The sequence below is a fragment of the Notolepis coatsorum genome (assembly GCF_963971535.1).
Source record: "Notolepis coatsorum genome assembly, chromosome: 18".
Lineage (NCBI taxonomy): Eukaryota > Metazoa > Chordata > Actinopteri > Aulopiformes > Paralepididae > Notolepis > Notolepis coatsorum.
In genome coordinates, this window is record NC_140182.1 from 37,352,409 (window position 1) to 37,380,209 (window position 27,801).

At 45.2% G+C, this 27,801-nt stretch overlaps 1 protein-coding gene across 1 annotated transcript; it reads left to right on the top strand.

Moving 5' to 3' along the window:
* Nucleotides 1-132: 132 nt before the first annotated feature.
* On the top strand, nucleotides 133-27,801 carry LOC311244955 (uncharacterized protein). Its single transcript, XM_084334669.1, has 2 exons — nucleotides 133-187; nucleotides 25,304-27,801. Exon 2 carries the CDS (start codon nucleotides 25,342-25,344, stop codon nucleotides 26,485-26,487), a length of 1,146 nt encoding a protein of 381 aa, XP_084190795.1. The 5' UTR covers nucleotides 133-187; nucleotides 25,304-25,341; the 3' UTR covers nucleotides 26,488-27,801.

Genomic DNA, 27,801 nt, shown 5'->3' on the forward strand with positions numbered 1-27,801 from the left:
ATAACAGCGAATGGGTGCTATTTGCAGATTTTAGCTCTGCGTTTTATAGTCCAGAAGCTTATGAGTATGGGGAAAAACCCCTCAATAATCAAATGGTTCTATTCTCTTCTTACCAACAGGACACAACAAGTCAAGGTGAATGACTCACTCTCTGAGGTCAAATTCTGCAGCACCGGGGTGCCTCAAGGTGTGGTGCCCTCTCCTATTTACACTGTACACCAATGAGTGTAGCAGCAGTCAGCCTAACAATCATGTCCTGAAATGTTCAGACGACACACTTATTCTAAGCCTATTGAAGGCTGGCGACTGCCCCTCTACTTACTTTAAAAGAGATCGACTCCTTTCAGGTCTGGTGTGAGAGACATCATCTCATTCTCAATACCACCAAAACAAAAGAGATGATCTATGACCCCCAGAGAAGTGAGAGTACATGACCCTGTGGTAATTGGCGACTGTGATTATAGAGTCGCCAATATAGAGTCCCATCATATAAATACCTAGGAATCCACATGGATAATCGACTGAAATGGGATGTACATGTTGATGTTCTGTCTTCCAAACTAGCCCAACGACTGCACTTCCTCCGTAGACTCGGACTGTTTGGTGTGAGCACAGCGATCATGACCACATTTTATAAAGCTGTCCTAGAAAGCCTGATGAGATATGGGATGGCAGCGTGGTTTGGTACACTCGCAGTACAGTGTAAGTCGAAGCTTGAAAGGCTAGTGAAAGCGGCGATGAAGGTGACCGGAAACACTAAGTAAGTATCCGTCACTCCAATCTATCTTCAAGAAAGTAGTGGTCAACCAGGCACAGAGAATCTTACAGGACCCTTCTCGTATTCTTTATCCCGAATATGAAGTTCTTCCCTCAGGGAGACGGTTCAGAGCAAGTAGATATAAGAGCAACCGCTACAAGCTCTCCTTCCTTTCTACATCCATTGCTCTCCTAAATAATACTAGAGGTCAATTCCTTTGAGGTGCCACTTAACAGTGGGCTGTGAGCTTTCTTTCTTGTCCAAGTCTTAATATGTTGTAATTTAATTAGGGCAGGGTGCAATATGAAGCTTTTTGAAGCTTTTGACACGAGTTTACCTACTATTATGGTTGCACGTCTCTATGTATTGTCATATTTGTCTGAAGTCCTTTTTACTAACTGAATTAATGAATAATTGTATATTAATTTTTTTTTCTTTGTTTACACTGTTATCACAGAATGATGCAGCACTGATGTTCCAAGTAAATTTTCCCCTCTTGAACAATAAAGTTTATTCTTATCTTATAACACCCACCCGTTACTATGACATTATATTATAATTACATACAATGTATCTGTTACAAAGGGTCAGATTAAACCGAATATATATATTTATTGCCTGAGATCCCATGTATAATATTTGTATATCGTTTGATATCCCTTGTATATTCTTTGTACATATACACGGAATATCCCTTTACCTGGTACAGGACAGACCATAATATTCGTTCTCCTATTGGAAGCGATCCCCTAGGCGCCAGTGACTTACCCCCTAGAGCTGACTTGAAAGCTACCGACATGACTTGTCTTAACATGCCCGCTTCTGCCCATGAATACGGCTACCGAAAGCAGAGCGGCACTATTTGTCCACCGTACGTATAAATATGACCAGCGAATACAGAACTTCCTTTCAGTTCGCCTTCAGTTCAGTCTGGTTCAGTTAAGTAAAGTAAAGCCTTACCCACTACGCAACGTGCGGTACAGCAGGGCTCGTATTGCCTCAAATAGAGTCGTGTTTATCCTACTACGTTTGTTTAACGTATCGTTCGCTCCTTACTAGTAAAAGCCTTCATTACGAGTCAAAGACCACGTGAAGTGGGTAATTGTGTGTCTACATAAGAGCACTTATTGCCGCGTGCTAATAAGGATAGTAACGTCAAGTTTAACCGTGGACCACCGCGCACCACGGAGGATACCTACACCGGACCAGCAGAGCCACTTTCCGGCAAGGATTATTATTCTTCATTCTTCACCAAGCTGCTGGAGCAGAGAACCGTCTACACCCACTGCTGTGGGATCTACATGCCCGTGACGACATCACTCGAGCCCGTCTCTGTCGTACCAGAGGCTCCACGGATTTCATCTGCGCGGCGCGCACGTTGAGAGTACAGAGGCTGCCTTTCTCCGCTGCTCCAGGGAGTAAGATCGCCTCCGTGGACCCATTGACTTTCATAGAGCATTGCCTCCCCCTGCTGGCTTACAACCGGTAGTACACCCCTTCCCAGAGTACAATAGAGAATTACTAATATTCATTATTGATTTGCCTATGCACATATTCTTGCCTTATAAGCGCACCTAGATTAAAGTATATTCTGTATTCTTTTATGTAATAAATATTCTAAACAAGTATTTGTGTGGAAACCGTGTTATTGTGGAGAAGTTCATCATCATATACTTGTGTACAGTAAGGCCAGTAATGTACATACACGGTAGTAGTTTAATGATACTAATACTTGATTAATACAGTCAGGGAATTGTACCCCTCAGTTACAGTATCCATGCCTGTAGCTAAATGCTGGAAAAACAGGGATATTATATGTAACTATTGTGTGTTATCTCTCCACTCCATGCTATGGTAGTGCTTGTGCCAGCACAGGAGATACGATTAAAATAAATGTCTATAATCAATATCTCCTTTTGAATAAAATAGGCTCAGGAATCTGGCTTGTTAAATCTAATTGGCCTAATCCATGTCAAAGAGTAGCCTATAGTAAATGTATACACACACGAGAGAGAGGGAGAATAGCTTATAGCAGACTTAATGATTTTACAATATTATATAATTTATTATCGACTATTCAGTTCATTTTTATAGTGTAACGTTTGGCTACTTCATTGAACGTACAGAGCAGCGTTTCCGTTAGAACATATTCGTGCCGGTCTGGGTGTCCTGCAAGATTTCTATCCCTGGACATATTCGAGAAATTCCGGTCAGAGTTTTAAACAGCAGTCTGTTATAATCACATTTTTATGAGCTAACGAATTCCGTTATATTGGACATTTGTATTAATTACATCAAGCGAAGAATGAGAAATTGATTTGCAGAATCAAATTACTATCTCTCGCCTCCCAAGTTAGTGCGATACGCTGATCCAGCATCAAGCTCCCGCCCCGCAGGCTCGCACTGCAGCAGCTGTCGCACGCACCCCCAAATTAATCTCGAGTCGACATCGCTTCACCTCGTTGTATCAGACACGTCACACATATCATAATGTTCAACTTCACACACAGCAAACTGTAGTTGATCATCACATTGCCTCGTTTGCTAGCTCGTCGCCACATGCAGAGAGGACGAGCCACATGCTCGTAACGCGTTTGTTGATTTCATTATAGCCTACATTTAGTTATAATCAATTATATGCATTACTATGTGACACGGCAGTCAACCAACAGTTGCATATGATTAAAAAATGTCAACACTTACTCACCCCGTCTCTCGTTCTGCCTATCCGTTTTGTGGCTGCGAGAACAGCGGGTCGTCTGGTTGGTTCGACTTTGATAGATCCCCATTGCATTGGAACAGGTGGACGTCTGCGAGGCTCGCAACGGTAGCAGCAGACTGGGGATGCTCTTTGTGGTTCAATCAATAAAGTGTACTTTGTGTACGTTCAATCAATGTTATCTCTCGTACATCATAGACGCTAGACTACTAGACTATAATGTCGTACCTCAGCCAGGAGAATTTAACTTTCCACTCGGGCCGCCGCCTGACCGCTCGACATTTGTTTATTTTCCGCGGGAGAATCGGCGGTCTCTGTGACTTCAGAAGACTCATCTTCGTTGTCAATGTCATTATTATTAGACCTGCTTGTGCTTCATGAAATATTTGTTAAGTTTAGCTTGTTTGGCCATCTCTCTCTCTCGCTCGTATAGCTGTTTGTCGTTATGGTGGCCAGACAGGCTCAAAAAAAGAAAAAAAAAGATTCACATCTGAGCGGCGCCATCCGCGCTTTATCAGAGTGAAGCAACAATGAAACAAATGTAATTGTAACTGAGGGGTACAATTCCCTGACTGTATTACTAGATATGATACTTACTACCACTACCTTTGTACTTAATATTCGGCCACCCAGTACACGGCATAAATATATTATGATGAACACTGTCACGTAGATGAAACGGATCCAACACAAATGTACGAATTAGAAATAGGTCTTTATTTCTACACAGCGATGGTGTGTAGAGCAAGCACTTAATCAAATCAATCACATTTATGAATGGAAATTAGTATGCACTTTTATGGCAAGAGTATTCGTCGGTATATCAATAGAGAATGTCCAATCTCTGAAGGCGCAGGTGGTACATATACGACCTGGAATAGTTTAAGGAATAACAGCAATGAAGGCGGCTAGGTGGTGTAGTGGTCTAAGGCACTCGCCACCAGTGTGGAGACGCTAGGATTCGCATGTTCGAATCCAGCTCTCCACATTGTTTTTCAGTTTGGCTGGTCGTCCGCAGTAATACACATTGGCCGTATTACGGGGAGGGAAAAACTGAAGGGTGGGGATCGAACGTTGTGAACAAGCGACTCCTACAAGTCGGTTGGTGCGCCTGCGCAGTAGAATCAGGAAGTGTCGGGGGCAGCGTGAGCCTCCCACGCGTTACTCCTCGACACTGAGAGGTCGAGCTGCGCAGGTGAAAAGATGCGACTGCTGTTACCTCAAGTACCGGAGGGGACTTGTGCTATGTATGACTTAGTCCTCACTGCAGCCGGCTTGTGGGAGGCAAGAAACAGCGTTCGTGACAGGGGAGGGTTGAATTGGATGATACGAAATTGGGATGGGAGAAAATATAGAAAATGGGAGAAAAAGTGGATCAAAAAAAAAGGAATAACAGCAATGATACTTTAATGATTATATACTGGACACACTAGGGGGGGTTAATCCGGTCGCTTGTAAGCCGACAGGAGTAGGAGGGGGGGGGGGGTAGAATCCGGCTGCCTCATCCGGCCAAGGGTATCCCAGGTGAACCCACTGTAGTGCCGTTCAATGTGCCAGCGATCCTTGGACCACAGATGAAAGCAGGTGGACTCTTTGTGGGCCGGCGTCATCCGGTCCACGGAGGAGAGACGTGAAGCGACCTCGTCTTGCAGAGCGTCTCCTCACCTTGCGTCCTCTCCAGGGGGGGGGGGGTTCCAACACACGGCAGTGTCGGGGGTCTTTATCCATGGAATAATCAAAGTATACAAAGCATAATCCGTGCCTGGGAAGGCGGGCTGTCGTCGGCAGAATAATCCGGTATACAGGTCCACTCGCTTGTCGGCTCTGGGGCTCCTCGGGTGCAGCTTCACGTGGGGTCAACCACCCTGGATAAGCAGCCAGTTCTCTGCCCGAAACGATGGGGTACTGACTACGGTAGTATTCTCACCGCACGAAGCACTATATATTAACAGACTATTATTAGCTTAATAGACTACGTCCAACTCGACGATATAGTGCCAAATATGACTATTCAAATATTAATATACACGATGTCTCAATACCGATGGTAGGCGAACTTGGCCTTACTCCCACACGTGGCGTCGCGGGGAGGCTTTACGTCTGTGACTCTATTGGAGGGTAAGAAACTGGACTGAAAAGAAAGTCCTACTTTAGTAGCGCAGTATATATACGCACTATGAACAAATAGTCCCATTAGTGGTGCGGTAGTCAGATTCCTACGCGGAACTAGGACTTGTTCGTACATGTGGAGCGGTACGTTTGAACTGGGTCTGAGGGGTATGGCAGCCTGGCACCAAGGTCTCGACCAATAGTAGAATGGAGACTATTATGGGATGTTCAGTAGGCTAGAATGGATATTCAATGCATATTGTACAAGGAATATACAAGGGATATCAGGGAATATTAGAGAATATACAAATACAATTAAATATATATATATAAATAAATATATATATTCGGTTTAATCTGGCCCTTCACAACAGCCACCCCCTGATTGGTCCCAGACCTAATCAGTTAAACAGAGACAGATTAATCGCGTTGTCTATTTACACATAAGGGTTTGCTGTAGGGGTCAGTCAACTTCACAAAGTCATAGGGTTATAGGGTCATGGTCATCATCGATTGTGTCTGGGAGTCGGGGCAGTTCTATGAGCCTCGCCACGGGACGGGTGTAAGTGCGACCCTGGACGAGCACTTCAGCTGCTCGGACCTTGCCGTCGGCACCGGTGATCACTTTGCTTACGCGGCCGGCCGGCCACATAGCTCTGGGCAGTGATTGATCAATAATCATGACGACTGTTCCTTCTGTCAAATTGTCTCTCTCCTTTACCCACTTCTGGCGGGTCTGTAGAGACGGTAGGTAGTGCAGTAGGAAACTGCTCCAAAACTTGTCGGCTAATACTTGGCTGTACCTCCACATTCGTCGGCCGTTCGCTTCTTCAGGCCGGTACATTGTCTGGGGTAATGCAGGATCTAGCCGCCCCATCAGGAGTGTGTTGGGGGTAACTGGGTCGATATCCGCCACATCACTGGAGACATATCCGAGGGGCTTCGAGTTAAGTACTCCCTCAATCTCCGTGAGGACTGTCATTAGGACTTCTTCCGCCACAGTCTGGGCCCCAAGTACTGCGTACAGGGCTGTCTTTATGGAGCGCACTTCTCGTTCCCAAGTGCCACCGAAGTGGGGTGCGTTTGGGGGGTTGAATTGGAAATCAACCTGTGCTGGAGCGAGGTGGGTCTTAAGTTCTGGGCCCATAGCTTGGAAGCTCTCTCTCAGCTCTCTTTCGCCGCCTTTGAAGTTTGTCCCATGATCGGACAATAGGGTAGACGGTCTTCCTTTCCGTGATGTGAATCTACGGAAGGCCATAAGGAATGAGTCTGTGCTCATGGTCGGGAGAAGCTCGATGTGTATCGCTCTGGTGGTCATGCATTTGAATACAATACCCCACCGCTTCTCGGTTCCTCTTCCTTTCTTTATGTGCAGCGGGCCAAAGCAGTCCATTTTACACGTTGAGTGGAATGGCTTGTCACCGATTCGGAGGCGACATGGAGGAAGGTCAGCCATCCTTGGTATGCTGGGCTGCGCGCGCCACTTGCGGCAGTCTAGACATGTTCGCTGGAAGCGTCGTACCGCCTCTCTTCCTTGTAGGATCCAGTAACGACGTCTGATTTCCGCGAAGACTCTTTCTGCTCCTGCGTGATGTACATCCTCATCGTATTTCTTTATAATCAGCTCTGTGACCTTGTGTCGGCTGTTCAATACGATCGGGTATTTAATGTCATCCGGTAGATTGGGGGCTCTGCGTAGGCGACCACCCACTCTGATGAGGGTATGAGCGTCGCTCTCGGGGGCCAGATGAATTAATCTGCTGTCGGATGGGACGGGCTTTCCTCCCTGTAGACAGGCCAATTCATCGGGGAACGAGTCTCTCTGGGCTCGCTGCAGTAGAAGCAATTCTGCTTCCTCGTAGTTAGCTGCTGACATATCAGCGGGGGACTTGCACTCCGGGTGGTACCGCAGGAATGTTCTTTGTTGTGCACTCTCTATGGACGTGCAATCGTCTATGTTAGGGTCGGTGGAGGCTACGGTGCTCAATCCACAGAACACAGACTTCTTATTTTCCACCTCCTCTGGACTTGCTTCCCTCGGGATAGGCATGGGCCACTGTCCTTCCGGGAGTCTTAGGAATGCGGGGCCGTCACTGTAGACATTGCGACGGGTGAGGTCATCCAGGGGCATCCCCCGGGTGATGACGTCAGCTGGGTTCTGTTTTGTATCAACGTAGCGCCACTCTGTTTCTCCGGTTAACTCTTCGGTTAAGTCTTGAATCTCGGTGACTCTGACTCCCACGAAGACTTTGTACTTGCATGAGTCCGATTTGATCCAGGCGAGTACCGTCGTGGAATCTGACCACAGGATTGTTCTAGACACCGGTATGGTGAGCTCACGTTGGATGAGCGTGGCTAGGTGCGCTCCGGCTAGGGCTGCGCAGAGCTCTAGACGTGGGATAGATTGTTGCTTGCGTGGGGCTATTCTCGAGCGGGCGAGGACAAATGCTGTGTAGATCTCTCCCCCCTTCTCTTGGGCCCGCAAGTAGGCTACTGATCCGTATGCGACCTCTGAGGCGTCACTGAAGACGTGTAAGTCCATTTTACATGTCTCTGGCCTCACCGTGGGTGGGAAGTAGCTTCGGCGCATATTAACGCCTGGGAGTGAGTGGAGCTCCATCTCCCACTCTCTCCAGGTGGATGCAAGGTGTGCGGGAATGGGGTCGTCCCAGCCCTGGTCCTTGTCCCACAATGCTCGTACAATCATTTTTGCCCTGGTGGTGTACGGTAGAATACATCCTAGCGGGTCATATTGTCGGGCGAGTGTTGTGTACACACTCCGTCTGGTGGTCGGCGCCGCCGCCGGCCTTCCCTGCTCCGTAGTCAGGGGCTTGTGTCTGTAGTGAAGCGAATCTGTTTTGAATCGCCACACCAATCCCAGGGTCATCTCCTGGGCTTCTCCCGGGATTGTAGCCATCCAGGTCTCGCTGCTGGCTGCCTTGTCCTCGGAGGAGAGGCTGCGCAGTACTTGCGGATCGCTGCTGGCCCACTGCCTGAGATCAAAGCCGCCTTTGATCAATGAGGCGCGGAGTTTAATCAGGAGAGCCTCGGCTTCTTCCTGGGTTGAAAGGCTTTGTAGACAGTTGTCTACGTAGAAGCTGTTCTTTACGCTGTGTCGGACCTCTTCGTCCGCTGCTGGGTCCTCTGCTACATGTTTCTGTAGTGCAAATGTAGCACAGCAGGGGCTGCACGTCGTTCCGAAGGGGAGGACTTCCCATTGGTAGATGGCTGGGTGCTCATCTCCTGGCTTCTCTCTCCATAGGAACCGTAACAGGGGCTTGTCCGCCTCTACTAATCTCACCTGCAGGAACATTCCTTTAATGTCCCCGCTGATGGCCACCTTTTCCTGGCGGAAGCGGAGTAGAACGCCGAGTAGGGAGGGGCCGAGTGTGGGACCGGGCAGTAACTCTTTATTCAGATTTTGGGATCCGATCTGGTAGCTGCAGTTAAATACTATGCGGTCTTTACCGTTGTGATGGACCTTGTGGTGAGGCACGTACCACGATTCAGTGGTCTGGTCAGCCTCTTTAATGTCCATCTTTGTGACGTGTCCCGCTGTGATGAGCTTCTCAATCTCAGCGCGGTATACACTCTCTTGGGCGGGGTTCTTGGCTAAGCGCCGCTCCGTGTTCAGCAGGTACCGTTCTGTGGCGTCTGTCTTAGCGTGGAAAGTAGGCATTCCTTCTCGCCGCAGGAGTGGCGTGGCGTATCTCAACACGCCGTTGACCGGGACTCTCTTGGTCCCTGTCTCGAGGAGGTGAATGGCGTAAATGTCATCTTTAGAGCGAATGTCTTTCTTTCCGTTCTTAAAGGGCATTTGTTCCAAGGTCCATAGCCGCTCTACGTGTTGCAGGAGTGCGGTTTCTCCCTCTGTGACTCGGGAGTGGAGACATCTAGTGGCTGTACTTCGGTTGAGAGATTTGGCGAGCGGGCCTTGGAGAGTCCATCCCAAACGGGTCTCGACTGCTGCAGGACAGCCTCGGGGTCCGGTATGAACCCGGTCTATCGGGACAATGAGGTCTGCATGGTCGGAGCCTATCAACAGGGTCGGCATAGCATTGTCTATGAGCGGGATCGGTAACTTGCGCAGATGTGCATATTTCTCCATCAGCTTGGCGACGGGGTATGTGTACCGCGACAGTCCTATTTCTTGGCTGGTGAAAGCGTCTGTAATCTGGTACCGTCGCTCAGGCTGGCCGCTTGCTGCGATAGAGAATGAGACATTCTCGCCCTTTATCGTCTTCAAATCTCGTCTTATTGTCCGAATTGTCATTTGGGTTTCGCTTCCCCGCAGCCCTAGCTGGGCCGCAGCGGAGGCGAGCAGAAGGGTCTTCTCTGACCCGTCATCGAGGACGGCGTAAGTGTCCAGGACTTTATTCTGGTAGCTTAGTGTCACACGCACTACTTTTAGGAGTACTCGGGCTCCACTGCTGCTGGCGGGATCGATGTACATGACGCTCGCTTTGCGGCTGGATGGTGCGGGTGAAGGGCGCCGTCTGTTACTGTCGTGGAGTATGTCCAGATGGGCTCCATCGCACTTGGTGCACCTTTTCTTTAAGCGGCATTCGGCTGCCATGTGTGAGCGCGCACAGCGAAAACAGCGCTTGTTGGATTTTATCCATTGACTTGCTTCCTCCGCGTTCAGCTTGGGGAAGGAGTCACATTGCGCTAGCCAGTGTTCTTTCTCACAGTAGGGGCACACTATCTTCCACTTCTCCGTTCTGGAGGGGGTACTGTGGCTCCTGCTGCTCGGTACTGACTCCGATTGGTGCATCACAGTCACCGATCTTCTTCCATCATTTAGTCGTCTGGTTCCTTCTCTGGAGCCAGGGGTGCTCCGTCCGAATGTATCTAGCCGTAGGCTGCTGACTTCTCTCGCCAGGAAGTCTGCTAGATCGAGGAGGTTCGGTTCGGGGCCATTCGGGTCTCGGTGGTCCCTCTGTCGCCTAAAACGCTCCTGTCGAGCGGGCGGCAGCTTCTCCAAGATCCTTTCCACATTTGAGCCGGCGCAAAGTTCATGCCTCCCCTTCTCTCTCTGCGCTCCCAACATCCCTACCAGGGACTGCACTCTGATGGACAGGTCGTCCAGTGCTCGATTGTCTATTGCTGGGGGTAAGCGGTCGATGTGTCGGATCTCCTGGATCACGTAATCCCATATGCGCCCATACCTCTGGTCCAATGCTACCAGCGCTGCTGTGTATGGGGTGGTGGAAGTCGCGTAGGCGAGCGCTATATTATGTGCGCGGGGTACCTTTAAGTGCTTCAGTAGGATGGCGTATTTATGGCGTTCATCCAATACATCCACCAACATGGTCTCCAGACACATGCGGAGTTCCGTATACTGGGCCCGGTTCTCTTGGGTGAAGTCGGGTACCATAGGCGTGCCAATGTATGACGCTGACTGTGGATACATCGGCGAGCGTTGGGGGAGAGGCCTCCTAGGCGAGTCTCCTCCCGCTCCTTGGTATGGGCTGGTACCGGCAGTGTACCATGGCCCGCTTGTCCAGGTGCTGTTCCTCGGTGCGGGTCGTGCGTCGTGCTCACCCGTGTATAGAGTCGGGGGTCTGTAGCGCAGCTCCGCGGGAGTATAGCCTGGGCTGTACCGGACCTCCTGGTCCGGTAGAGTACTGTGCTGTCGTCGGGCGTGGTTCTCCTCCTCTTCCTCTTCGTCTTCAGTTAGGTCATCCAGTGCTTGTAGTCTCTGGTTTAGCCTCTCCACAGGATATGCTGCTCCTTCCCGGTTGCTAGGTCTCGCTTGGACCGGTGGGGGGAGGTGGTCTGTGGGGGGTATAGACCTCGTCTGTTGGTCAAGTTCAGGGTTGTTTACTCGGCTAGGGGATGCCGCCCTGGAGGTGTGTCTAGACGAGTTCCTGGAGCCTCTGGCGGAGGGAGAGGGTGTTGTCCGTCTGATCAGCTGTTCTATTAGTTGCGCTTGCTGTCTGTCGCGCTCTGCGTCCCGTAGAGCACCAGCAGCTGCTCGCTGGCTGTCTGCTCGGTCTCGGGCCACATTCTCTTCTCTCTGAATGCGTCTTAGTTCTAGACGTATATGCTCTTCTTCGCTCCGCTGCTGGATCTGCAGTCGGTCGCGTTCAGCAGCGGCGTTCAGGCTGATGAGGAAGGCCTGCTGTAGGGTCCTCTCTGCCTCGCTGGGAGAAGGCGGTTGTATAGGGGAGTCTTCCCTCGGGGTACTCCTTGCGGAGCCTTGGAGCTCTATCTCCACGGTGCTCTCCCCGTCTTCTTCCGTGCCGAGTTCTCTCTCGGTAGCGTTGTATTCCTCCCGGGACTCATCGGGGACTACTTCTTCAGTACTGGCGGGGTGTGAAGTCATGTCTGGTTCCCACTGGTCCCCACCGTGAACTTGGTCAGTTACATTAGAGCCCGTAGGGGCCTCTATGGTCGGGGTAGTCTGGGCGTTGGGGTTAGACATACTTTTACTTTCTAGTTTTACCGCGTTTACTGTTAGTAGAAGACTAGGTTGTTGACTGACAGCGTAGGCCTCTAAGTACTGAGGGAGCCGTCGTTCGCGCTGCGGGCGTTGGTTAGGAGGATCGTTTCGTGGAGTGTTCATCATAGGCCATTTCAATATTAATAACACTATATTAATATTACACTAATTACCATCCGGCTCGAAGGACCAATTGTAACTGAGGGGTACAATTCCCTGACTGTATTACTAGATATGATACTTACTACCACTACCTTTGTACTTAATATTCGGCCACCCAGTACACGGCATAAATATATTATGATGAACACTGTCACGTAGATGAAACGGATCCAACACAAATGTACGAATTAGAAATAGGTCTTTATTTCTACACAGCGATGGTGTGTAGAGCAAGCACTTAATCAAATCAATCACATTTATGAATGGAAATTAGTATGCACTTTTATGGCAAGAGTATTCGTCGGTATATCAATAGAGAATGTCCAATCTCTGAAGGCGCAGGTGGTACATATACGACCTGGAATAGTTTAAGGAATAACAGCAATGATACTTTAATGATTATATACTGGACACACTAGGGGGGGTTAATCCGGTCGCTTGTAAACCGACAGGAGTAGGAGGGGGGGGGGGGGTAGAATCCGGCTGCCTCATCCGGCCAAGGGTATCCCAGGTGAACCCACTGTAGTGCCGTTCAATGCGCCGGCGATCCTTGGACCACAGATGAAAGCAGGTGGACTCTTTGTGGGCCGGCGTCATCCGGTCCACGGAGGAGAGACGTGAAGCGACCTCGTCTTGCAGAGCGTCTCCTCACCTTGCGTCCTCTCCAGGGGGGGGGGTTCCAACACACGGCAGTGTCGGGGGTCTTTATCCATGGAATAATCAAAGTATACAAAGCATAATCCGTGCCTGGGAAGGCGGGCTGTCGTCGGCAGAATAATCCGGTATACAGGTCCACTCGCTTGTCGGCTCTGGGGCTCCTCGGGTGCAGCTTCACGTGGGGTCAACCACCCTGGATAAGCAGCCAGTTCTCTGCCCGAAACGATGGGGTACTGACTACGGTAGTATTCTCACCGCACGAAGCACTATATATTAACAGACTATTATTAGCTTAATAGACTACGTCCAACTCGACGATATAGTGCCAAATATGACTATTCAAATATTAATATACACGATGTCTCAATACCGATGGTAGGCGAACTTGGCCTTACTCCCACACGTGGCGTCGCGGGGAGGCTTTACGTCTGTGACTCTATTGGAGGGTAAGAAACTGGACTGAAAAGAAAGTCCTACTTTAGTAGCGCAGTATATATACGCACTATGAACAAATAGTCCCATTAGTGGTGCGGTAGTCAGATTCCTACGCGGAACTAGGACTTGTTCGTACATGTGGAGCGGTACGTTTGAACTGGGTCTGAGGGGTATGGCAGCCTGGCACCAAGGTCTCGACCAATAGTAGAATGGAGACTATTATGGGATGTTCAGTAGGCTAGAATGGATATTCAATGCATATTGTACAAGGAATATACAAGGGATATCAGGGAATATTAGAGAATATACAAATACAATTAAATATATATATATAAATAAATATATATATTCGGTTTAATCTGGCCCTTCACAACAGTAATGATTGTTTCGTTCATCGCATAGGCTATTTAATTTTAGCCTATTTTAATACAATTCAAATAATAAAATTGTGCTTAGAGGAATTATTTTCATCAGACATTATGACCGGAGAGATTTAAATATTCGGACTTCAACATATTTTGCCGGTCAAATACCGGTAATTACCGGCTAACGGAAACGCTGGTACAGAGAGAAAGGGAGAGAAAGAGACGTCACCCCAGCGCCCCTTTCCTCACTATTGGAACTCCACAAAACAAATTTCTCCTGTTAGCAGCTACCATTAGTTAAGGTTTTTAGTTTACCACGACGTGGGCGTAACAGGAATGGAATGGTGAGGATGTCAAGCATGTTGGATGCATTTATTTGACCCGTTGTTCGCAGAGTTTACATAGAAACAGCGTGACTCGCAAGAGGAGTTCTCACAGGCTGTCATAGCTTTTAAAATTGAAGGTGGGGGGTATTTTCTATTTATTTTATTTATAGACTATGTGCATTTACATTAACTCAATGGACGCCAGACCCGAATAAAGTCAGGTTAACTCGCCGACGCTTGAGCGCCAAACCCGAGAAAAGACGGGTTATCATCGTTATTTCTTTTATTCGATATTTCCATTCATTATCCATCCAGGGAGCCTGGTGTTATCATAGGGAATGAGTCTGAGATCGCAAAAGTCCAATACCGCCGCCTGGTAGGATGCAGCCGGTATTGCACATGCTTTGAAACTCTGTCTCGGGCTGTGTGTTGATTTATATTGGTCCGGGCGGACTTTTCTATGTCAGGCAAGGGGAGCGGTTGTCCCGATCGTGTGAATACTTTGGGCAACCAACATGTCCTTCCGCGTTGCTCTGATTGGCCAGCGCTCTCCTTCGTGAATACCAGCGCTCTACGATCATTTACCCCCTCATGAGGCTCTCTCCCCCAGGTTAATACACGCGATAATGCCCCTGGTTAATTGCATCACAGAACACGCCATATTAGCCCATATTAGCAACGCTGGTTAATAATAATAAGCGGGTATAGCTCAAGTGCAAGATCCCATGGGACACGTGAGCCTTCAGAGCTGCTCTTATTTGTAAATAGAAGAAAAAGGAGTTTTTCATTGTTCAAGAGTGGATATATGTTGCAGAACATGCCTGTTAATTACCTTTTAAATATCTGTTATGTGGTTAGGTTATGTATGTTTTTTAAATAAATGCCCAGTCTTGTAAATAATAATAACAATAATTGCGTTGTGAAACCTGTGGTGCTCAAGTGCAACATCCCATGGGACATGTGAGCCTTCAGAGCTGCTTTTATTTGTAAATAGAAGAAAAAGGAGTTTTTCATTGTTCAAGAGTGGATATATGTTGCAGAACATGCCTGTTAATTACCTTTTAAATATCTGTTATGTGGTTAGGGTATGTATGTTTAAGTGGGGAGTGTAAACATTTATAGTTAAAGACAGAGCTTGAGTACTTTCGATAGGGCTTTGATTCAAACCGGTGCATGAGATGAGGTTCTATATGTAGAACATGGTACAGTAAGTGGGGAGTGTAAACAGTGATTCAAACCCCCTCAATGTACAGTGATTCAAACCCCCTCAATGTATGTCTGACAGCTGGGCTGTGTTGTCACGCGAAATAACGTTATGAATAAAACGCGAAATAACATTATATAGCGTTATGTTATATAACGTTACAATGTACAGTTTCTGACAGCTGGGCTGTGTTGTCACACGAAATAACGTTATGAGTGAATCTAGTAGTTGTTTTGATAAATATGTATTCTATGGATTCGAACATAACATTACATTTCCGCGATTAGCCTCGCTTGGCGTGTGAGTGCCGTCAAAAAGAAAATGCGCATGCGCGGGTTACCGGTGTAGGGGGAAAACGAGCGTAGAGGGTAGGCCGATCGCTGGCCGATCGCTGGCCAATCAGAGCAACGCAGAAGGACATGTTGGTTGCCCAAAGTATTCACGCGTCCCGATCGGCTTGAGCGTCAAATGCTCCAGATCGATGATGTATGGCGGATTATGTTAGCGACACGATCGACGCCAATACTGGAACTCGCGATCAGATAATTGGAATATTCTTTTTCAGGCCAATCCTAGTCGAGGTAAGGGCTATATGATATAAATCTTGCATTGATCAAAGCATGCCTTCATTGTGATCCGAGCGTATGTGTGTAACGCTAGTCCATAACGTATTCCGTTGGTGACGATCAAAGAATCAAAAAACGACCCCCCCCCCCCCCCACCCTTTCATGCATTCATGATGGAACATATTACCCATCATTAGGGCTGTCGTGGTATGAATTTTTTTCACCGCGGTTGTGTGTGTGGCTAATCACCGCGGGATGCGGTGTTACCGCACTTATATAAAACATTTTATTTATTTATTTATTTTTTTGTGGCTCACCACGAACGCAGGAGATGCTGGTATCGAGCCCAGCTCTCGGCGTTGCTACCGGCTTGGCCGGCCGTCATACTAACACAATTGGCAGTGTTAGAGGGTGGGAAAGCCGGTGGGTGGGGATTGGACGTTGTGGACAGCGACTCCTACAGGTCGGTTGGATGACGCCGGTGTGGCGTAAACAGGAAGTATTGGGTGCAGCGTGAGCCTCCCACGCGTTACTCCTCGCCACAGAGTTTGAGCTGCTGCGGTGAAAAGATGCGACAGGCTGCCTCCTCGTGTACCGGAGGGGACACGTGATGCAAGGCTTCTATCCTCACTACAGCCGACCAGTGGGAGGCATAGTCTAGCAACGTTCCAGACGGGAGGGAAGAATTGGAAACATGAAATTGGGATGGGAGAAAAATAGAAAAATGGGGAGAAAAAGTGGATCGATCTTTTTGTTTTTTTATATACCTGTATATATTTTTTTTATTATTAAGACATGCGAGTTTACCTGCGATCGTGATTAGAAAAAAATTCTAAGGTCGTAGGAGTATCGAAACTATTTTAAACATGTTTGATAATCTATCCATTTGTCCCTCAACATTCTGAAATGTGATAAAAGTAGATTAGGGTGATGCGTTGTGCAGGGCTGTACAGTGCGACACTGACGTCAGTCTGTGCGATGAAAGGATTGACTTCAATAGCACTGGTGCGATGGCCCGTGCCTGGCGGAAAAAAGAAAAAAAAAAGTGACGCGGTAAATTGAATGGGCCATGGCGCCACGCTATCCAATTGGTACTTGTAGTCTTGTGCGATTAAATACAATGTCCCTTCTGCGTAATACTCCATATATCAAACACCAAATCCCATAATCCCTAGCGAACAATATCCCCGCGAGTTGCGAGCAGTGACTCATATCCGCTCGGCTCAGCTCACAACACAGCAGGTGAGCAGGACTCGTCTCAGCAGCAGACAGTAGCGTTTGGAACGCGGACATTGAAACAGAGCTAGTGGATAGTGTTGTCGCGACCCAAAACAAATCCCTGCTGTTTTATTCGGCAACGGGTCAAATGCATATAACATGCTTTGCAATCCTCGCGTCATAAAGTCCGAAATGAACGTTACGTTAGCATGAGCTAACAACAAGCTGTTCATAGCCATATAGAGAGAACAGCAGACGGGCAGAGTGAGGAGGAGGGGCCAGACATTCTCCCTTCTCTGTGTGTGTGTGTGTGTGCGTTTGGAAAGATCACATGAAGTCAGACGAGTATATTATATTGATAGTAAATGTACTGAGGGTGGACAGATAATGTTGATATTTAAACATAAAAAATACAGTACAAAATAAATGTATTCATGATCATGCAACATAAAACGGTTGCCTGTTGTGAGTTCCAAAACATTTAACTTAAAGTTTAAAGCTCAATATATCAAAACGTGGCACTTTACAGTGAACAGGAGGTCTATGTGTATTAAAAACAATAGATTGTTTTTCCTTTAAAAGTCTGGAAGAGGTCAAAAATAAAAATGTCAAATGATATTTCCGTTGCCTTTTTTTAGTTGATCTAAATGTTACTGATTGTGTTAAATGGGCTTATGTTATGATATCATCTCATATCGATTGCAGGCACCTGCATCGTATCATATCGTGGCATATATCAGCAAATATCGTATTGTTGTCCAAAGAATCTATATCGTATCGTATCGTGATGAAACTGGTGATTCCCACCCCTAGTAGAGTCCATACACCCAACACCAAATCCCATAATTCCTTACACGTAACCAGGGTTTCCGTTAGAAAAAATTGTTGCCGGCCTCAGTGTCCGGTAGATTTCAATCTACCGGTCAAATGAGAGAAATTCCGGTCAGAGTTTATTGAGCTTAAAAACAATTGATAGGCAAAAGAATGACAACAAAACAAAAGAATGACATCATCAAGGCATGTAGATTTATAATATTTTTACTTAAAACTAGGCTACTTTTGCGTATAAAGTCATTATATTCCAAATAAAATAAGTCCCGAGACTCGTGCTGCTGCCGACTTTAAATCAAATAGGTGTCTGTGGGCAGTCGCCCGACATTAATAAACAACAGTCTGTTATAATCACATTTTTATGAGCTAACGAATTCCGTTATATTGGACATTTGTATTAATTATATCAAGCGAAGAACTGAGAAATTTGACAGAGAGAGATGGCAACATTATCGTGGGTTTGCGTGACGACTCTCTCTCTCTCCACCTCCCAATGACTTATTTGCGAGAGTATGTCGATGCAGAGCAGCAGATTCAGCTGTTATTGGCTCTTTTCTGGGGACCGCACAGCAGCGCCCCCCAGCCAACATTGAATTGAAAATGGCTGAATTGGAGTACTGCTGGAGTACTGCATTGTGCTGCTGCTGCTCCGGCTCTGCAGCTTCACAAAAGTTCGCACACCCAGCACTAAGCTCTCGCTGACAACGTCGTTGTCATTATTAGAAGCAACGATGAAACAAATGTAATGATTGTTTCGTTCATCGCATAGGCTATTTAATTTTAGCCTATTTTAATACAATTCAAATAATCAAATTGTGCTTAGACTCAGGGAATTATTTTCACCGGACATTAAGACCGGAGAGATTAAATATGTCGGACTTCAACAGATTTTGCCGGTCAAATACCGGTAATTACCGGCTAACGGAAACGCTGCACGTAACGTGTCTGGCTGTGTGACGTCAACTTGTCAGCATAAAATGACAGCCAAACATGGCACTGCAACTAAATAACACAAATACAATAGGCACATTTGTGACTGTTACAAATATAACACATTTTATACTTGTGCTACAAGATTTTGGCCTGTGCTACAAAACGATCAACCTCTGTAGCACCAGTGCTATGTGCAAAAAAAGTTAACGTACAGCCCTGGCGTTGTGGGATATATACTGTACTGTAGGTCTACGCAAGCAGCCAATAGTCAGTCACACATCCCTTCTCCAACTTAAAACTAATGTTATTTGAGCAAACATTTAACGTTATTATAACACTATTTTAACGTTAGTGAATTTGAATGCACATCAGGGGTGTAACGGTACGTGTATTCGTCCCGTGAATTTACGGTACGGCTGTCACGGTGCGCTACATGCAGCCATACGAAGAATACGCACGAAGCAAGGCTCTCAGAGGAGCCTTCCCTCTTTACAGCGCAAACACACCAGTCGCACATGCAGGCACTCGCGAGGTCCGTGCGATAACAGCGTGCATGGCCGGGCACACCAAGTCCGATTTCAGAGCGGGCGAAAGTGCACGGATGAAGACAATTTTACAGTTTCTTTCGATTTCTTGTTCGCCCAATAATCTTAACCAAATTAAACCAATGGAAAGAAACACACCAACAAACACACCAACATTCTCCCCCGCCGGACTCGAGTAGGGTAAATCTGCAGTGCCGCAGCCCCATACATTGCCGGACTCACAGGCACAGCTGATCAAATAAAAAAAAATAAACATACTTTTCCTATAGAAAATTATTCTATTTAATAATTATCATAAATATAATATAATAACATCACCCCCACCCTCAGTTCCCTTCACTGGCTCCCTGTGGAACACAGGATTGAGTACAAGGTCTCCCTCCTCACTCACCAGTGCATACACGGTGGTGCCCCTGCCTATCTCAAGGAACTCCTCACCCCCCAGTCCTCCTCACGCTCCCTCCGCTCCGGCACAGCCTACCTCCTCAAAGCCCCCAGGACTAAGCTGCACACCATGGGCGATTGAGCCTTCTGCTCTGCCGCACCCAGACTATGGAATGCTCTCCCCATCCACCTGAGAGCACCACAATCCGTCGTGGCTTTTAAAAGGGGCCTAAAAACATTTATTTTTAACAAGGCTTTTGCCTGAATTTTTCTTTTACTTTTATTTGTTACTTCTATTCATTTTATTACTATTATTTTATTTTACTTTTATGTTCTTCCATTTCATTGGTTGTTTTATTCATTTTAATAGTTTTTATTCATTAAAATTGTTTTATTCATTTAACTTTTTGTCTATATCTCCTGTAGCACTCTGAGATTCTCGTGAATATAAAGTGCGGTACAAATTGAATCTATTATTATTATATAAATAAAAAAAATCTAATATTAATAATTATTATAAATATCTTTTATCTGTTGTACCGAACCGTGACCCCAATACCGAGGTACATACCGAACCGTGGCTTCTGTGTACCATTACACCCCTAATGCACATGCATAGCTAGTTAAATATCACAACTTGTCATTGTTCATCATTGGGGGAAACTATCCTATAGCTAACGTTATAGATAGCGAACGTTAACTAACATTTGCAAACAAAGCTAACGTTATCCAGTTGACATTACAGATCATAATAGCTATGATAACATTAACACATTCGGGGCCAGCCATTAGACGGGCCCCATTCTAGGAAGGCCAGCTTTCCATTACAAACGTTCACTGTGCGTCACGTTGTTTGTAGAGCTAAACCTATATTTTATATTATAGCTATGGATCCAATATCATTGTCAATTGACAGTATGAACTAGGGCTGGGCGATAAAACGATAACGATAACTATCGCGATAAATTATTTCCTCGAAATAAACATGAAACGTGGTCGCAAAGTTTCGATATATCGATTTTCCAAGCTTGGCTCCGTTCAGCCTCGGCTCACCACACTCACTGACAACAACCAACGTTACGTGATGACGTGTTTACGCACAACAGCTAACAACCAATCAGTGAAGGAGATGGCCGAGAGCGAAGTATACCCGGAAGGAGGTAGGACTCACTCAACAACCAGGCTTGCTAGGCTAATTAGCTTGCACGCCGATGTTTTATATATTTACGTGCCGAGTATGTGTGTGACGTGAATTCTGAGGCCACGTTTATAGTAGTGGGGGTATACAGTGGACGTCGTTTCAATATATTGTGGCGGAAGAGAGTATTTTAGTGTAATATTTAGCACATTGTCATGGAATACTCCGCTTAGATACTACAGGCTTGCTAGGCTAATTAGCTTGCACGCCGATGTTTTATATATTTACGTGCCGAGTATGTGTGTGTTTTGAATTCTGAGGCCACGTTTATAGTAGTGTGAGGTATACAGTTCGTTTCAATATATTGTGGCGGAAGAGAGTATTTTAGTGTCATATTTATTGTCATGAGATACTCCGCTTGTCGGCTAACTACTAACGTAACGTGCGCGGACTGATGACGACATCAACTCGACTTGAGTCATTCGCAGCAGCATAAGAAGTCAATTAAACTTGACGGACATTATATCGACGATAATTATCGATATCGAATTATATGAAAATAATTGTATAATTTTATCGCGATAACGTTTTTGGTCATATCGCCCAGCCCTAGTATGAACCTTCCGTTCAATATGTCATAAAGAAATAATTTTTCCATCGATACGTTCCTGTTTTATACCGTGGTGAATATGAGTGTTATATCGGAATGATCTGGGATAATTCCTGTGAGGCTATTTATAAGGCGCAACGCTAATAGTTAAAGGTGACATGCATTATAAATGTATTTTTTGAGTCTCTAGCATTGTATTATAGTAATAGGAGTTAGTATCAATGTGTTTTTGTGTCTAAATACCATATTGGCGGATTGCTCTCATTCAGCTCAGACCATTTCCTGCTAGATTTAATTAGGGCATCCTGATTTGAGGCATATGTTGACGTCAGCGGGCACTGGGTAAGCGGACAGTGATCCGATTGGCTCTGTGGTTGTAGCGCACCAAACGGGGTTTGACAGAGCGAGCGAGAGAGGGAGAGAATCAGATAGACCCTCGCGACAGAGCACACATACACGCGGAGCTGCTCCCGAATCGAGAGAGAGAGAGAGACCACCGATTTGGGAGCACAAGCTGCAGCGTGGCACACCCCCCCCGAACGGGAGAGGGAGAGAGAGAGAAGGGGACCCGCACAGAAACACCGCCCCGCGGAGAGCAGAATGATACAGAGGGAGAGAGTGAAAGAAAGAAGAAAGGAAGGAAGAGGGAGGGAGGGGGGGCATATCAATAACACCCATTAGTCGACTATTGGTAGACAAAAAAAAGAATATATATATGATATATACTTTTTTTTTTTTTTTTCTCCATTTGGGCTGTGGGGGGTGCTTAATGTCTGAAGGAGTCGACTGAAGGCTTCTTGCCCTCTGCAAAAGCATGCAATTGGTCCACTGATGGATACATCTTGATATGTAGTTTGTCCACAGACAAACTACAAATGGTCCAAAATGCTGCAGCCAGGCTACTCACAAGGTCAAAAAAATCATGTCACATCACTCCCATTCTGGTATCCCTGCACTGGCTCCCGGTACACTATAGAATTCACTTCAAAGTCCTCACTTTCACTTTCAGAGCACTCCACGGTCAGGCCCCTATCTACATCACTGAACTCATCCATCCCTACACCAACACCTGCTCACTCAGATCTGCCGATCAGCACCTCCTGGTGGTCCCCAGGTCCAGGCTGAAAACAAGGGGTGATCGAGCCTTCGAGGTGACGGCACCAAGGTTCTGGAACGCTCTCCCCCTGGACCTGCGAACTGCCCCCTCTGAAAACTCTTTAAAAAAACACATTTGTTCAGACAGGCCTTTGGTCATACATAGGCACATTTTCTTGTCCTCACCGTTCCTATAGTTTTGTTTTAATTAGTGACTCATGATTTTATCCAAATTATTTTATTCTACTTTTTCTATCTGGTTTCACTGTTTTTTAACTGCTGTCTGTTGTTGTTGTCATTTATTTCTGATTTTGTTTTTTTATTTAGCTACAGTATGTATGTGATAAATAATGTCATAGTAACGGGCGGTTGTTATATTATTTCAAAATAATGAAGTAGCTATAATGAGTCGATAGATAAAAAGCACTAATGGCATGTAGGTTACTCACCCTACTCATGACATGTACAGTAGGAATTAGGGTTGGGTACCGTTCACATTTGAACCGGTACCTGGGAATCGATACCGGTACCTTTTTTAGATACTTTCATTATAACAAAATGTTATTTTTAAACTAAACTAAAGTCTAAACTTCTCAATTTCAACATTGTTATCACACCACAAATGTATTATTCTTTTTTAAGTTTAAATATGGGGGGGGGGGGGGGGGGGGGTTGCAGAGGAGACTGTTTTGCTTAGATCTTAGCCGAGTTTAGTTATTACTTATGGCCTGGCCCTGTGGTAGAAACTGAACTGTTAGTCGCATGACACTGAAACGCCTGCCTGAGCGCAGCCGTATGAGGTGTTTGTTGCCAGGGTGGTGTGGGTCTTTGAGGATTTTGACTGCCTTCTTGAGACAGCAGGAGTTGTGCAGGGAGGGGAGAGGGCATCCAATGATCTTCGGTAGCGCTTCCCTCTCTGCGGCTGTGCAGCTGAGGAATTGAGTGTCATTGAAGGTCTGCACTGGTGTGTCTATTATGAAATGACAATTGAGCATCATTGAAGGTCCGTGCTGGTCTGTGTCTATTATGAAATGACAATTGCGCGTCATTGGAATACAGATTATTTTCTAACTGGGCGGGTGTTAGCTATCGAAATGTGACCGTTTGATCTAACGTAATTCGGTCTGCACCCTTTAAAAAGTACCGGGTTCGGTACCTATCTAAACTACACAGCATTTACAGACATAAATAAACTTCATGGCTCATCTCCTACTCTGGGTATTCAGTAGGTGGTGTCAAAGAGGCAACTACCCATGTGACCTGAGGATACTAGTAAAACATTTTGAAATATTAAATTGCAAATAGAATCGATTGTTGTTTTTCTGGTAAAATCGTTTCTTCTGCCCCCTTAGCGACTATTTTGTGTTTTTTTGCCTATATTTCTTTGTATTTCTGTGTACAACGATGGCTGTGTTGATTATTATGTCATGAAATTGGGTCCGTTTGGTCATTTTCGATATATATCCATTATGTTAAATGAGCATCATTAGAATACCTAAAAAAAAAAGATATACACCTTAGCTTGCCAATTAACCATAAGGTTTTTTTTCTTCCCATTGACTCTAATGTTGCTGTTTTAACATTAGAGCGAGCAAACATGATTGGAAGGACTCTCTCCTCCTCCTTCCTCTCCGTGTCACAGCGGCTGAGCTGAACACTTTGAAGCCGGGGGGGGCGGCACCTCGCGCTGCTCGCTGATCTCACTAATGTGCGGAAGAGGACTGGTTCTTCAGCAGACAGCGGTGTGTCTTCAGAATGTACCGGGAGAACGTTTACTATATCCCCGCGGATATAATAATCAATAAGCAGTGCTTACTAACGTTAGCGTCTCAGCTATTTCTGATCGAATTAGTCATTCATTTGTAAATATAAAGACAGATTATTTTTCCCAAGGACTTGGTGCATGTTTTCCACGCTGCAATATGGGGTTGAAAACTTGTGTAAATATGAAATAAATGCAAATTTCTGCGTTTTTTTGTCATAAAAAGGGATTTACTATCAAACAAACGGGAAGATAAGTGGTTAAAATTCGGAAATAATTGTAATCTTTTACAGATATATTGAGGTTATGCTCTTAGTGCTCTTCCTGAAAAGAAATTGTTAAAAAATATTAAAAGAAAAAATTATATGGCCTTGAACTTGATGCAACACTTTCTTGCTTAGCATTATAACTCTGCTAACTTGTTACAGTGGCACAACAAAATAATCTTTAGTTGCATCCCTAGTATTGGTGCCATGTACAAGAGTTCAGTCGTAGGTGAAGAGGTATTCAGCATATGGTTCTGACATACGTTGCTTCCAAATAAAAGGAGAAAAGACAAAGTACCTTAATTTTTATTTAGTTTACACTCGGGATTATTAAAAAAGTAGTCGTGGATTATGTGGTTATTTGGTAGACCAATGTTTCATCCAATTTACAGAAAACATACTATATCGTGATATATATCGTTACAGATATATGAAATTTCCCATAGCATGATATAAGATTTTATCCATAAGGTGACACTAAAATCTGTCATAACCTGAGACTAAAGGGGCTTTAGTCCCGGACTGAATTTAAACTGACCTTAACCATAGCCATGATGTAACCACTCCTGCTCCAGAAACTGTTGACTAACTGGTGCTTGAAACAAAGTGGTTTAAGTCTAGAACTGTAGACCACTCTGGACTACACTGTGTTCTTAAACTATCAAACAGAACTACATACCATTATAAACCTCTTGCATTGAAATTAAAGCTGAATAAAATCACCAAATCTCTCCTTCCTCTGACACTCTTCTCTGTCACTATTTCCATCCAGATAGCTGTCCTGTCAGGCCTGGGAAGAAACCAAGAGGCTTGGATGGAAGAAAAGGTCTCTCTCTGTGGAAAAAGCTTCAGTTCAAAGATGAATCTCAATAAACACCAACGCATTCACACAGGAAAGAAACTCTACTCATGTGACCAGTGTGCAAAGAGCTTTAGTCAACTCGGTAATCTGCACAAACACCAGATAATTCACACAGGCGAGAAACCCTACTCCTGTGACCAGTGTGGGAAGAGCTTTAGTCAACCTTCTAATCTTAAATCACACCAGAGAATTCACACAGAAGAAAAGCCCTACTTCTGTGACCAGTGTGGGAAGACCTTTAGTCAACTGGGTAATCTGCGAACACACCAGAGAATTCACACTGGAGAAAAACCCTACTCCTGTGACCAGTGTGGGAAGAGCTTTGGTCGACTGGATAAACTGAAAACGCACCAGATTATTCACACAGGAGAGAAGCCCTACTCCTGTGACCAGTGTGGGAAGAGCTTTAGTCAACTGGGTACTCTGCAATCACACCAGAGAATTCACACAGGATGGAAGCCCTACTTTTGTGACCAGTGTGAGAAGAGCTTTAGTCAACTGAGTTATCTGAAAACACACCAGAGAATTCACACAGGAGAAAAGCCCTACTTATGTCACCAGTGTGAGAAGAGCTTTAATCAATTGTCACATCTTAAATCACACCAGAGAATTCACACAGGAGAGAAGCCCTACTCCTGTGACCAGTGTGAGAAGAGCTTTAGTCATATGTGTAATCTGCAAACACACAAGAGAATTCACACAGGATGGAAACTCTACTTTTGTGACCAGTGTGAGAAGAGCTTTAGTGTACAGTCTGGTCTGAAATCACACCAGAGAATTCACACAGGAGAAACAGGAGAAAAACCCTACTTTTGTGACCAGTGTGAGAAGAGCTTTAGTCAATTGAGTAGTCTGAAAACACACCAGATAATTCACACAGGAGAAAAGCCCTACTTCTGTCACCAGTGTGGGAAGAGCTTTAGGCGACTGTCTCATCTGAAATCACACCAGATAATTCACACAGAGAAGCCACATCATTGTGGTTTGTGTGATAAGAGATTCAGGACATTAGCATATTTCAGAAAACATGAGAAAATTCACTTGGGAGAAAAGATTCAGGGAAATGTCAAACCTGTCAATTCACCTGCACATTCTTAGATGAGAGAACCCCTACAGCTGTGACCAGTGTTAGAAGAGTTCCACTCATAATGACTGTGTGGCCCAGTGTTAAACGCTTCAGTACCTCATTACAGCTATCAGTCCATCAACAATTATAAGAATGATAGTGGTAGTAGTAATATTTGACCGTTCTTTTCAAATTATAAACTACTACCAAGAGCTTTTGACCTGCACAGAAGCCTCTGAGAGAGAGAAGCAGTACTAGCATATAGACACAGTTTTCATTGACAACAACAGTTGGGTTTCTGTCGCTCTGAGGAGTGAGACAGATGGTGTGGATGTTCCTGGTACAATATGTCATTGGTATAAGAGTGAACACGCATTGTTCTAGTGTTTTAAATACTGGGATCATAGGAACTTTCTGACTTCAGTATGGGGTGACCAGCCAAAAGCCAAGCTTAGTATGTGGTGTACACACTGGAGGGGAAACTGCTTCTGGTGTGGACTTTTATATTTTTATGTGGACACTAGTGATGTATTGAACTAATGTCACAACTATTGTCAACATTCATAGTAGAACATGTTTTTTTACTTTCACAAGAAGTGTTTATTTTAGTGCCGTCAGGCGATTACAAAAATGTATCTAATTAATTACAGGATTTGTAATTAATTAATCTAATCGCATTTTAATCGCATAACCATTTTATGCCTGATATTCTATAATCATATTTCAAATTGCATGTGTCCGGATGGCAGAATTCAGTACTGTATCTACAAAACCTTCTGTTTAATCATCTTCCATCTATTAATTTGCTTATAACATTTGTATTGCTTCTGACACTGGGAATACATTCCCTGAGATCCATAGATGTCCCTAGAATCAGATACCAAGAACATGCAAATGGACCATATTAAAAAAAAAAAAAAGTCTGTACATGTGTATTCCATTTTTTTCTTTTTTGTAATACATTTTGAGTTAATTCTCATAACGTGATAATTTGCTGTGTAATTAATTAATCTAATTAACGCGATAAACTGACAGCCCTAGTTTATTTTTGAGTAATGTTCCATGTATTGTCTTCATTATTCTATTAAAGGAATGGATGTTCCTTTATATGAATTTATCATCTTTAGTGTTTTTTCTACCATCTAACTGCTTGTGTGTTTATGGGAATTGCAGAGCAACCTGTTGCACAAATAACTAACTATTTTGTCATTGTGTGTATATTTTTTTATTATTATTTTTTTGTATCTCTCTTTCTCCGATTTTTCTCTGTTTTCTCCCCGTCCCAATTTAGTCGTTGTGCCAATTCCCCCCTTCCCCTACCTGGTTGTTGTGCGCATGTTCTCCTA

Coding starts and splice junctions, on each gene's coding strand:
- LOC311244955 (XM_084334669.1), top strand. CDS start 25,342: ATGGAAGAAAAGGTCTCTCTCTGTGGAAAAAGCTTCAGTTCAAAGATG.